Source organism: Zootoca vivipara, chromosome 3 (assembly GCF_965207765.1).
Source record: "Zootoca vivipara chromosome 3, rZooViv2.hap1.1, whole genome shotgun sequence".
NCBI classification, from domain to species: domain Eukaryota; kingdom Metazoa; phylum Chordata; class Lepidosauria; order Squamata; family Lacertidae; genus Zootoca; species Zootoca vivipara.
In genome coordinates, this window is record NC_142586.1 from 61635310 (window position 1) to 61647335 (window position 12026).

At 39.5% G+C, this 12026-nt stretch overlaps 1 protein-coding gene across 9 annotated transcripts in view; it reads right to left on the reverse strand.

The window, feature by feature from the left end:
• Window positions 1–1542: 1542 nt before the first annotated feature.
• Window positions 1543–12026, reverse strand: part of SHPRH (SNF2 histone linker PHD RING helicase) — a 44748-nt gene continuing 34264 nt past the window's right edge. For 8 of the 9 annotated variants that reach the window (XM_088666248.1, XM_035108809.3, XM_088666251.1 and 5 more), the window contains 9 exons: window positions 10594–10737; window positions 10250–10351; window positions 8532–8603; window positions 7423–7611; window positions 6456–6548; window positions 6073–6159; window positions 4661–4839; window positions 3789–3869; window positions 1543–2526 (listed from right to left, as the gene is read on the reverse strand). In XM_088666248.1, coding sequence (XP_088522374.1) covers window positions 2430–2526; window positions 3789–3869; window positions 4661–4839; window positions 6073–6159; window positions 6456–6548; window positions 7423–7611; window positions 8532–8603; window positions 10250–10351; window positions 10594–10737 — 1044 coding nt within the window. In that variant the 3' untranslated portion in view covers window positions 1543–2429. The remainder of the gene's footprint in view (window positions 2527–3788; window positions 3870–4660; window positions 4840–6072; window positions 6160–6455; window positions 6549–7422; window positions 7612–8531; window positions 8604–10249; window positions 10352–10593; window positions 10738–12026) is intronic. The other variant, XR_015948988.1, reaches the window with a different exon arrangement.

Sequence of the window (12026 nt, forward strand, 5' to 3'; positions counted from 1 at the left end):
ACTCCTAGATAGGTGTATGATTACATCCTTAAGTAACTTATGCCCATTTTACAAGGAAAGAATCACAATCTGCAATATTTAGTAAAATATTAAGATACTAAATACAGATAGTAAAATAACATCTGTATATTTAAAAAAGTAGATCAATCACCAGAATCTATTCTACAGGGGTGGTTAACATAAGAGTAACCAAGATTCCTAAGCCTAACAGCTCCATACAAAAACAAACAAACTCATATGGCTGATAAACACAGCACACACCTCAATTATGTCTGTTCTGGGACCCTGCTCTTGATCTTTGGGCATTCCCAATAATCCCTGCTAACACTGTTTCTAGAGAAAGGGCATGGCTAAACGATGATTCATCTCCACTTTCCTAACAAACCCCAGTTCCGTGGAACCAATGTTAAGAATTTTCAGGGTAGGTTCATATGCTACCACAGTATTCTGCGATGGTATGCAAGTCTCTAGCCTCCAATATGTTGGTTTGGTTAGGTCAGGGGTGGAGAACCTTTTTTAGTTCAAGGACCACAATCACTTTGGGGTGGGGGAATGACATGAGAGTGATGATGGGGCCAAATGCAAAAGTAGGTGGAGCAATGCATGCAAATTTTAACTTTGTGCAGTACACACACTCCCACACCTCTTTCTATCCTCCTTCCAAGGCAAGCAAAAGGCACTACTGCAACTCAAAGATATGCATACCAGCTAGGTAAAAACACTCAAGGGGTGTGGCCAGAATGTAATTGTGTGTGTGGAGAGACCTTAAAGAGCCACACAATGAGACTTGGAGAGCTGTATTTGGTCCCCAGGACTGAAGTTAAGCACTATTTGCAGGGAAATGAAGTTGGAATTGAGCCCTGTCTAAAAATATTATTCCTTCCACATGTGGGATCCACTTCAACCATCTTTCTGCTTAATAAGAGACCTCCAAGATAGCAAACAATAAGTAAAGATTAAGGACACACAAACACCCTACACACACTCCAAAAGACAGTTGTGATTGATGACAGCTCAGATGCTGCAGGAAGATGAGTATGCAAAATACCAATTTGAGAGGTGTACTTGAAAGTGACGGCACGGACAAGCCAGGAGGATGTTACTTCTAATATGCATTCCCATGTAAAGACATACTATGAAAAAGTCCCTCTTAACAGGAGTATTCCATACAAGTATTTGTCTTCTCCAAGAAGCTCTTATTGAATCTCAGTGTTTGAACAATTTAATTTTTCAGTGTTGAATACACATCTTAAAGACCAACTAAGTTTTTATTTTGGTATGAGCTTTCGTGTGCATGCACACTTCTTCTGAAGTGTTTCTGAAGAAGTGTGCATGCACACGAAAGCTCATACCAAAATAAAAACTTAGTTGGTCTTTAAGGTGCTACTGAAGGAATTTTTTTTATTTTACTTCGATCCAGACCAACACGGCTACCTACCTGTAACCAGAATACACATCTGTTAGCATTAACATTTGCCCTCTGATGTTAATTCTTATAAGCTGCTAAATTGATTAATAGATATCAAGTGAGCTACACAAGAGGAAGTTTTACCTGTTTAATAGGATACAAGAATCCAAATTTTAAACAAGAATGTAAGAACGTTTAAAAATCTGTCAAGCAGATGTTTTCAGCTATTATTTCAAGACAAAAGATCATACAAAAGACATAATTTATCAAGAGAAGAGCAGACCTTAACAGCAAACGTTTAAATATAAATAAGCAAAATATTTTCAGATTTCTACAACATAATATCACAGCATAAATAACAAGAAAATGATTAAAAATGCCAAAGTGGTGTCTAAAAATTTGTAGCTAGGATTAACTGGTAAAACTTGCATGATAATATGTCAGCACCGCTAGAAGCCCTTTCTTAAAAATGATTTGCTTACTCACTAACTTATTTTAGTAATTAATTATAGGAATAAAATGAAGGCAGAAGAATTGCTTCATGATTTTCACACTCTTTCCTGCCATGCAAAGCTTTCTTTCCTCAATGTCTAGTCAAACACCTTGAGCAAACAAGTCTTTTGTCGGTTTAGGAATGTCAGGGATATCTACCCATACTCCTTGCTTTCAATGGCATGTGAATCCCCATTCGTTTTCTGGCACAACTAGTCATACATTTTTTAAAAAATCATACAACTAAAGCTGGACTGGGATGTTCATGTTCTTTGGAAGTGCAAAGCTATGTAGTGCTTGTGTAAAGTGCAAGTCTTCTTCTTAACAGAAATGTGATGAAGAAATCCACAACCACAGAACTTAGTGGAAACTGCTAAAAAGACTAATCAATTCATAGAACCCTAATAAGGGTGGGTGTTTGGTGACATCTACAGGAACCTCTGAACAGTTAGCTATTTGTACGTGTTGGTTAGAAAACAAGTAGGTTATGGCCCTCTTCTGGTCTCAAAAGAGCATGAAATCCATTGCTTCATTCAAGTTCTTCAGTTTCTGCTGAGAAAAGGTCTGCGAGATCAGCTACTGTTAACACAGAGGCCTCCGACTGCTTCATGGAAGAACTAGAGTGGCTTTGGGGGAGGGGAGAAGGGAAAAATACATTTTAAAAAATGAGAAATGTAGCTCACATACATTCATTACATATAAGAGGCAGCTCTACTAAAGAGGTTTATGTTGCAATGATTATGGTTGAAATGGAGAGACTCAAAAGCACAGCACTGGGTCTTAAAGGTGGACCAAGCTAATTACCTGAAGAAAACAGTCAAATGTAGGTTTGCAAGGACAAGCTGCTTTGTGAACTGTTTTCTTTCTAAGCCAGTGTTTTGCTTTAGTCATTTTTGCATTATCACGGTTCACAGAATTATGTCTTTCAAGTTGTTGCTAGAATTTTATATGCAAGTCTTCTTTTATTGAAACAGCTTTTGTGTATTTAAAGAACCTTATGAGAGGTTATCAACATGCTATGTTACCTACAAAAGATGGTCAGAAACCATCTTAGATTTCTCTAAAAGCAGACTTATAGAAAAGGGCAATTTGTGCTTGTAAATGGTTAACAGGTAAATAGTTCTTCACCTGTTAACATCCTGTGCTGCTTTTTGTGCACACTGCTTTGCATGACACTTGACAATCTGGGCTCACTATGAATATCAGACAATACAAAAATTCAAAGTAAATTCACTCTGTTTTAATTTTGTTTGGAAAAATGTCCCCAAGCTCTTCAGTTCCAGTAGCCTGAAAAGAATGCCAATGAGGAGTAAAGTTTGAATCTATGTAATGGCAAACCACATCACTAGTTTTGATTCTAGGGCTCTCTATATACATGAAAGATCTGGAAATACATACAAATCAGAAGGACAAACCAGAGAACCATTTCCATAGGATCAGTTTATATCAAAGTGTGCATGCAGTTACTTATTGTCTAGGATTCAAATGTTTGATCCTTGGGGGAACTATTCTACTGTAGGGGTTTGATTTCCACAATGCTTCAAAGGGCTTTATTTTGCTTGTGGAAAGCAATATTCTCTGGGCAACAAGCCCACCTGTTGCATTTGTGAGTACTGTGTAGAAATTCGTAATCATTTGTGACTGCAGAAGTATCACTTGCATAATGCCTCCCCTTCTTGCACCATAATACATTTTTGCTAACATTTTTTTTTCTGGCTTCTAACACCATGCATATCTACTCATAAGTAAGTCCTACTGAGTTCACTAGAACTTAACACACATAGCAGTAAGTGTCTAGGATCTCAGTTTTTATGTCTGGGGTAGCTGCCCTTGCAAATTTGAATACAAATTTGAAAAATGAAATATTGTATAGACAGGCTTTACTTACCTCCTTTCTACAGTTTTCAGCATTGTCTGCATTCTTTCTTCAATTGTTGCTTTGATTAAGAATCTATGAACAATTGTGGGCCTGAAATTTTTTTGGGGGAAAGAAAAGACTATTCAGCACGTTGTTACACTTACAGCGATATCCCTTACAAGTTTACTCAGTAGATCACTGTGTTCAATGGGCTTACTCCCTAGAAAGGGAGTTTAGGATTATAGCCTTAATAGTCTTTATTGTTCAGTCTATAATAGCTCCAACAACAAGCATGTGGTGTGTATTATAAACTAAACCACTTATGTTTCAGAAGATGCTAGAATTATAATGTAGCTTTAGGACAATACTGGCTACAGAAATTTTGACATGTGTTGACCAGCCAATTTCATGATGAGATCAGGCTACAGTGGAACCTCGGATTGCGAACGTCATCCATGTGGGAGGCACGTTCGCAACCTGCAGCATTCACAACCCACAGCGCTGCGTTTGCGCACACGTGTGATGCAATTCGACGCTTCTGCGCATGCACAAAGCGTGACTTAGCGCTTCTGCGCATGCGCCGAAATCCGGAAGTAACCCGTTCCAGTATTTCCAGGTTCGGCATGTCCGTAACCCGAAAACACGCAACCCGCAACGATCGCAACCCAAGGTATGACTGTATTGGCAAGTGGTTGGTTCTGCTCGTACTTCATGTTTCTACTGACCTGCCACTTACTCTCAACTTACTGTCGTACACTGTGTGAAATCCTAACACTGCATTTATTTAGTTAATTTATTTCATAGAATTTATATACCGCTTGATTGTAGAAAACCTCAGAGTGGTTATACACACACTGCATTAAGTGGCAGTTAGGTGAGCCCACAACAGTTTTGATCCTTACTTAGTTTGCCCAATGCGATGCACTCTGCCAATGGCCTGTAGCTCATGTGCTGGATTCAAGATAGGTTCTACTAGGAGGACGTGTGTTGCCTCAATAATATTCAATCCATTCGAGCCAGTATGAAGAGGCAATAACAATATGTTGATCTTGGCATCATACTTAAATGAAGATAGATTTTCCTGAAAGGCAAAATTAATAATAATATTCAAAACTTTATCAGCTCCCTGTATATTTAAGAACAAATTCATTTGCTATGAAGTGTGACAGACTAGTGACACTTGAATCCAAAATTCTTTACAAAGACAGAGTGGATCTGAGAGGTAATGGATCATACATAGCTCGAGAATACTTAGAGCTGGTGCACATATATTAATAACTTCCTCCTGTTAACGATGACTATAAGAATTCCTTCCCTTGCACCTCTGGAATAATTTCCCCTCCTCACCACTGCAGCAAAGGACCTGAAGCTAGTCTGAAGGATGTTTCACAGCTTGCATGAAATGGAACCCTTAGCCACTGTTAACTTCCATAGCAATGAACATGAACAATGGGTGATTAAATTTTAATCCCACATTACAAACCAAAATTGGCTCCCTAAGCAGACACAAGACTAATTAAAATCACTATAAATAATTAAAACACAACAAACAGTATTAGGCTAGATGTGTTGTGAGAGTGCTGAGACAGAGAGAGCAGGTGTGCAATATACCTGAGCACAGGTATGCAGGAAGGGTGCCTGGGCATGAAGTACGGCTGCAGATGTATTCAGGCATGATAGAGGGTTGCCTGGCTGCTGCCTCCTTTCCTTCTGATGACTTCAGAGATTAAAGGTGATAGGTGGGCATGAGGGGGCTTTTCAGATGGAGCTTGGTCCAGACACAATTTGTGTCTGTTTGGCCCCGGGGGGGGGGGGACGACACACATGCACATTCCTGAGTTATTTTGACTTGCTTAGCTGCGATTAACTGAGTGGGCATTATCTTTCTAGTAGCTCTAAAATTAGCCTAGCTCTCTGGCACTTTAATTCTTTTTATTTCTGTGCCAAACAAGTGCTAGGTGCTATCAGCTCAAATACAATGTCACAGTCTTCTGATCATTCCTTCACCACAAGCATTTCAGCTTGCCAGATGGAATAATCTCCCATTTTCTCCCTACCCTTTCTCCCTACCTCTTGGTCCTGGGAATTTGCCTGTCTCCCCCCCTCCCCCAGCCAATATTGGGGGCATAGGGATGCACAGGAGGAAGCTCCGTTGTGCAAGCAGAAAGTCTTGAGCAGGGCTTCTGCTAATGGGACTTGTTAGGTGAATCCTCTATGTTCCGGCAGACGTCTGTCCTCTGAAATCCTCATAATGTTACTCTCAAGACAAAGCAAAGGATTAAATTACAATCAGGGAGCAGTTGAAGAAACATACCTGAAATTTGTTAATTCCATTGATTTGAGCAAACTCCATGCTATTATCATATAGCGCTTTTGCAATGATATCGAGGACATCTTGCCACTATAAAATATAAAGAGAAGATATTTCCATATTACAAACAAGATGGTACTTATCAGAGCATCCAGCATCTAAAAAAGGTGGGAAGAAAACTAGAAGATACACTTTCCTATGTATCCTAATTTTATCTTAACTTAAAATTATCTTCATTAGCTATACAATCACCCAATCCAAACAGCTTTGAGGTGTGTATGTGCATTTACAATCAAGCAGTGAACAAAAGGTATGAAATAAACAATCTAGCTATATACCATCTTTTGAATAATGTACATTTTAATTTTTAAAACTTTTAGACATACCGTTGAGAAAACTAGGGATTTGGCCCCTGGATCTTTGAACTGGATTTTCTTTAGAGTCCTGACCACAGCTTCCACTTTGGTAGAGTGACTTCCCTTTGAAAATGAAGAAATTGAAGTTTATGTTTCCTTTATATAGTTCAGATCTGATTAAAGTCATTCAGTAACACTGTGTGTTGATTTTTGTTTACATAAATATATACAGTGAAATTTGCTATAAATGATTTCCATGAAGAAATCTATCCTATTTTTTAAAAGTTATGTATAAACATTGTAAGCATTTCATAAAAATGTTATTCAAATAGAAGTTCCTCCATGTGTTGTTTTTTTAAAAATTAAAAGTAATTAGTTGCGGACTGAGGTGCAGTAGAGCACAAGGTGTGAGTGGAGCGGGCACAAGCAAAGTAACACAAAATAAGACACAGGACAGCAGTATTGGGATTAAATGAGGCCTCAACCTTTAATGACTACATATGTCAGAAGGTTTTGGTGTAGGCATTGGGTGTGTATATTGAAATCCAATCAGCCCAATGGCTGGTTGATGGTTGGAGGGTATTTGGGGCTTGGCACTATAAATATCAACAGATTAATCAGTATGTTTTGCTAGCTAAAGAACTATAAACTTCACAAAATCAAATTCAGCTACCGGCAAGTTCCTATTGCCCATAAATAAAATCCCAGTGATTAAAAGTTGGTGTTGTTTTGTTTAAACGGACTGCTGCCATTTATTTATTCAGAACATTTGTTGAATGTTTGAAGTCCTTGGGTGGTTTACAGAAAACTCACTTCAAACATAAACATACTAAAACATTAAAAATTAGTCATTTGGTTTCCCTCCTAAAAATCTAGGCTTGTTGCCAGTCAGCATGGCATCTAAACTCTCTTCCAAGTAAGAAAAATGTAAATACTCTTACAGGATTATTAGAAACATGCATCAATATAAAAAGTGCTCATCTGTACGTCAGTTTACCTTCACAGGTATATCATCTTCTTGATTTGCTGCCTCTGCAGTGAAGACATAAGAGATTTCTTTATGTGATGTTGTTTGTCTGCAGATGGCACACTTGATTGAACTTCTGCGGGTGCCAACACTGTACTGTTCTATAATAATAGCGATACACTCATTGCAGAAGCAATGTCCACATGTCAACACTGCCCACTAGAGGGAGAAATAACAGCAAGTAAGTGCAAAGACATATGTGATATTGAAGTTCACATGCAAACATGACAATACATTAGAACTAAGTAGAAAATTGTAATTTTTAAACATTCGAATTTAAGTTCTATGAAGAAATCCATCTACAATGCTGGTTGCAATTAATATGTACACATTACTTAAGGATTCTAAAGGCATGAATCAGGGAAGAAGCCAGTGATGTTGCTACCCCATACTGTACACTGATCTCTGGAGTGATCAGAAAAAATCTCTCCTATCTATCTATCTATCTATCTATCTATCTATCTATCTATCTATCTATCTATCTATCTATCTATCATCTATCTACAGTTGTACTTTGGTTGTTGAATGGCTTGGCTCCCGAACAAATCAGCTGCCGAACGCTGCAAACCCGGAAGTGAGTGTTCCGGTTTGCAAATGTTTTTGGGAAGCCAAAAGTCCAAAGCAGCTTCTGTGGCTGTGCCTTGGTTTTCAAACCATTCTGGGAGTCAAACAGACTCCTGGAATGGATTAAGTTCGACAACCAAGGTACAACTGTATCTGTATCTGTATCTACATCTATGTATCTATCCATCTATTTATCTACACACAGAGAGAGAGACAACACAAGGAGCTTTGGATTATAAAGTCAAAAGAAGGGAAAAAACAAGGAGTTAGTGAAATGGATATATTTACAAATGGAGCATAAAAACACAAATTAAATCAATCTGGATCCTGTCATCAACATCAAGGGCCCTTCAGGTGTCTCTTCCGAAAGAGGTCCAGAGGGTGGCAACACAAGAACGGGCTTTTCTGTGGTGGTTCTCTGTTTGTGGAATGCTCTCCCCAGGGACGTTCGGTTGGCACTAAAAATATGAAATCTTAAGATCCTCGACAGAAAAATCCACAGGTGAATGTCTTACCTGTTTTCCCAGTTGCCGTGCACAAATTGGACATGGCTCTGGATTCACTCCTCCAGTTGTTTTATCTTGAGACTATGGAAGTATTAAAGGAAAGCATTTTGGGTGAGGGAGTAAAAGTAAATTAATACTTAAAGTAATCTTACAAATGATTTGAAGCTGGAACAACTTTAAAGCTTAGTAAGTTTGGCAATTCATTATATAGGGCCTGTTTGTAAGTATGCTAAAAATAAATCAATACCTGGGAAAAAAAAGCAATAGCTTGGATTCAAAGACTCATGTGTGTGTTAGTGCTATTCCAAGTGTTCTTGTGCAAGCTTGTGGAAGACACCTTACAGTGCAGTACCACAATGTACAGTGGTACCTCGACTTACGAACGACTCGACAACCGAATTTTTCGACTTACGAATGGGGCAAATGGTCGTGCGCTTACGAATGTCTCGACATCCGAAAGGAAACCGCGGCGGTTTTAGATAGGGATTTTTCGACTTACGAATTTTTAGATAGGGTTGCTTCGACTTACGAATTTTTCCGTTTCCAATGCATTCCTATGGGAAATCGTGTTTCCAATGGCGCTTTTCGACTTATGATTTTTTCGACCTATGAAGGTGCCTTCGGAATGGATTAAATTCATAAGTCGAGGCACCACTGTACTTGGGAATGCATTATTACAGTATGAGAAACATACAATACAAGCTATAGCATACAAACTCCATTAGTAAACTTGTGCAAAAAAAAAAATCTTTTCTGCTCTCTCTCTGTCAACAGCCCTTCTGTAACCACAAGGGCATATTTGGATTCAAGCCAATATTTTTCAGTAGTTTTAAAACTAAAAGATAAAATGCTGTCTGAGATTCGGTGATCAGCTTTAGGATTACTATGAGAGATATTGTTTAAAAAGAATTGTTTAAAGCGCTGTGGTTGATGAATGCAAACAACTCTATGGAAAAGTCTATTAAAACTTCCAAGGGACAATCAGGGGGGTAATTCTGAGTCATGATTTTAAAATACAATCCAGACAATTTTGGGTGTGTCCAAGAGCTTGTAGAAGCCCAGTGGGACTTCTGTCTTTTTTATCATTTAGGCAACAGCCTGCTTCAGTATTGCAAACTGGTTTTGAAATTTCCCTGATAATTAGCTAGCTATGTAGTGTAGTATGGTAAGTTCATGTATATAAGAAAGAGACAATGAATCCATTTTGTGCACAAAATGGCTTGCCTAGTTCTCATAACCATGATCAAAAAATTACAAAGCTGACATTTAAGGAAGAAATGATTTTTTTTCCTTTTGTTTAATTAGAGCAGTTTGCAGTGATTCAAGTCAGCAGAATGTCCCAGTTATGTGAAGTTTAGCAACTTTTGCAGCTATGAAGCATAGTCTGGAAGGTATGCTGCTTCTTGGCATAGCTATACAAACATCTGCAGTAAGTATCTACAGCTGTTCAAGTAGTCATAGTTTGAGTCTGTGTCCTTTAAATCCATACTGGACATACTTGAAGGAATGAGGTAAAACCTGCAGAACCTCACCACAGCTTTTCTTGTCTCGGCTCCAAGAACCTCTTTGAGGATAATGCCAATGCAAAGTAGGAATCCCTACTTGCTCTGTTTCTTTCTTTTTGATATTCAAACAATATGAGGTAAGATTAAAGAGAAAATCGTATCTTCAAGGTAATAGAGGGTTCCACATGAATGTAATTTGGAAATGGTGCAAGTCAACCTTACCTTTTCCAAATTAGTAAGGTAGAGAAGCTGACCCAGTTTCTTCTGAAGCTGTGATTTGGCAACTGCTTTGTCATTAAGGAGTTTCACTCGATTTTGTTCTACCTAGAAAAGAAATGTAACCCTTCAGTGATCATTAAGGCAATCTCTAGATATACTCATATAATAAACACATAAACCTGGTGTGCAAGTTATATCTAGTCCCAAACAATGGAGAGATGCTACAAGAAGAACATTCAACAAACAGCAGGGCTGAGGTTTTAAGGTCCTGTTTAGTGGCAAGCAGCAGTCCCGAATGGTAGCTTAATCAGCACTACTGTTTTTCAGAGACAATGTAATCTTGTTACCTCATGCGGCTCAATTATGTGAAGAACAGGGTGGTTGGGTTTTGGCTCTTCCGGATGACGCACTCTAAACCGTTCTGTAGCCATGGCAAGCTCATCAATGGCAGACACGTGATCTCGGAGGACCATCCAATATTCATGAAGCAGCTGAAGGGAAGATTGAAAGATAATCAGCAGCAGCACAGTAGGCTGTGGTTAACAAATAATTCTGTGTCCCAGCACTAAGGATTTCAAAATAACACAAACAGAAAAAAAATCTAATAGAAAATTACAGCTTTGTACTGTAAAATTATTGTACTTTGTAGTGCAAAACATATGCATACCCATTACCCACCCACCCAGATACACAGAAGAAAGTTACAGTAAACTAGAATTTCTGTGTTAGCTATGAGTGGGAAAACTAGCTATTTTCGCAAAACTAAGCACACTTCAGTATGCACAATTGTGTGGCAATGCCCCAATCACCCCCCCCCCCCGAATAAATAAAGACACATGACACATTGCATATGGTTAATGGGCGTAGAAGGCCACAACTTTATTGATTACGGATGCAGAGAGGTATTGGCTCAGGCATTGGATCTAACAGTCTATATCCGACTCCAGCCCGCTCTGCTGGCAGTCTGTGAAGGGTTAACCACTGTTGGGTGAGCCCTACAATGCAGATCAACTAGGAACTCATCCTGGGGCCACCGGCTTGGGCCCTCACCTACCACGGCTTCGGACATGGCCACGCCCCCGGACTCCTTAAGGGAGTACCCTTCAGCATTTTGGGGGAGGTGATGGCAGCAACCTCCCCCCCCCCACCTGTACCCTTTCAGAGATAATCCAATGCCTACCGCCAAAACCAAAGTTGTGACGAGTTGCTACGAGGTAGGCGAAAACCACCAGGCCAGAGCCAATTTGCCAAGTGGGAAAATTCCTACCAGGCCCCTCAACAGCGCCCGACCGATGTCCATAGCAATGTCAAAAGAGAGCCCTGCCTAAAGGGAGGGTGGGCGGGAAAAACGAAGCAGCTAGCGGTCAGGAGAAGAGAGGCTGTTTCCCGGCTGCGGGCTTGCTTAAATCAGCAAGCCGCACCCCCTTGGAACGTCCTGATTGGACGCACCAAGGGAGCGCCACGACCAGGAGCTGGCCAATGGGCTGGGGGGAATGGCATCCATTCCCCCATCACATGGAGTGCTCGTGGCGCCCACAATCTCCCCTCCTCCTATGGCGGAAGGGACTTTCTTGGTTGTTATTGCTATTAAAGGGTCCAAAGACAGAATAAAAAGCCCACTTTCACAAAATAACTTGAACCACAGCAGAACTAGAGAAAATATAAGTCAATATTTTAAAGGTAGTACTCTTAGCACAAATATCATTACAATGACCTAGGAAAGTAAGCCTGTATTATTATCACCCCCAAATTGCGGCTATGGATCCAATGCTGAGACACT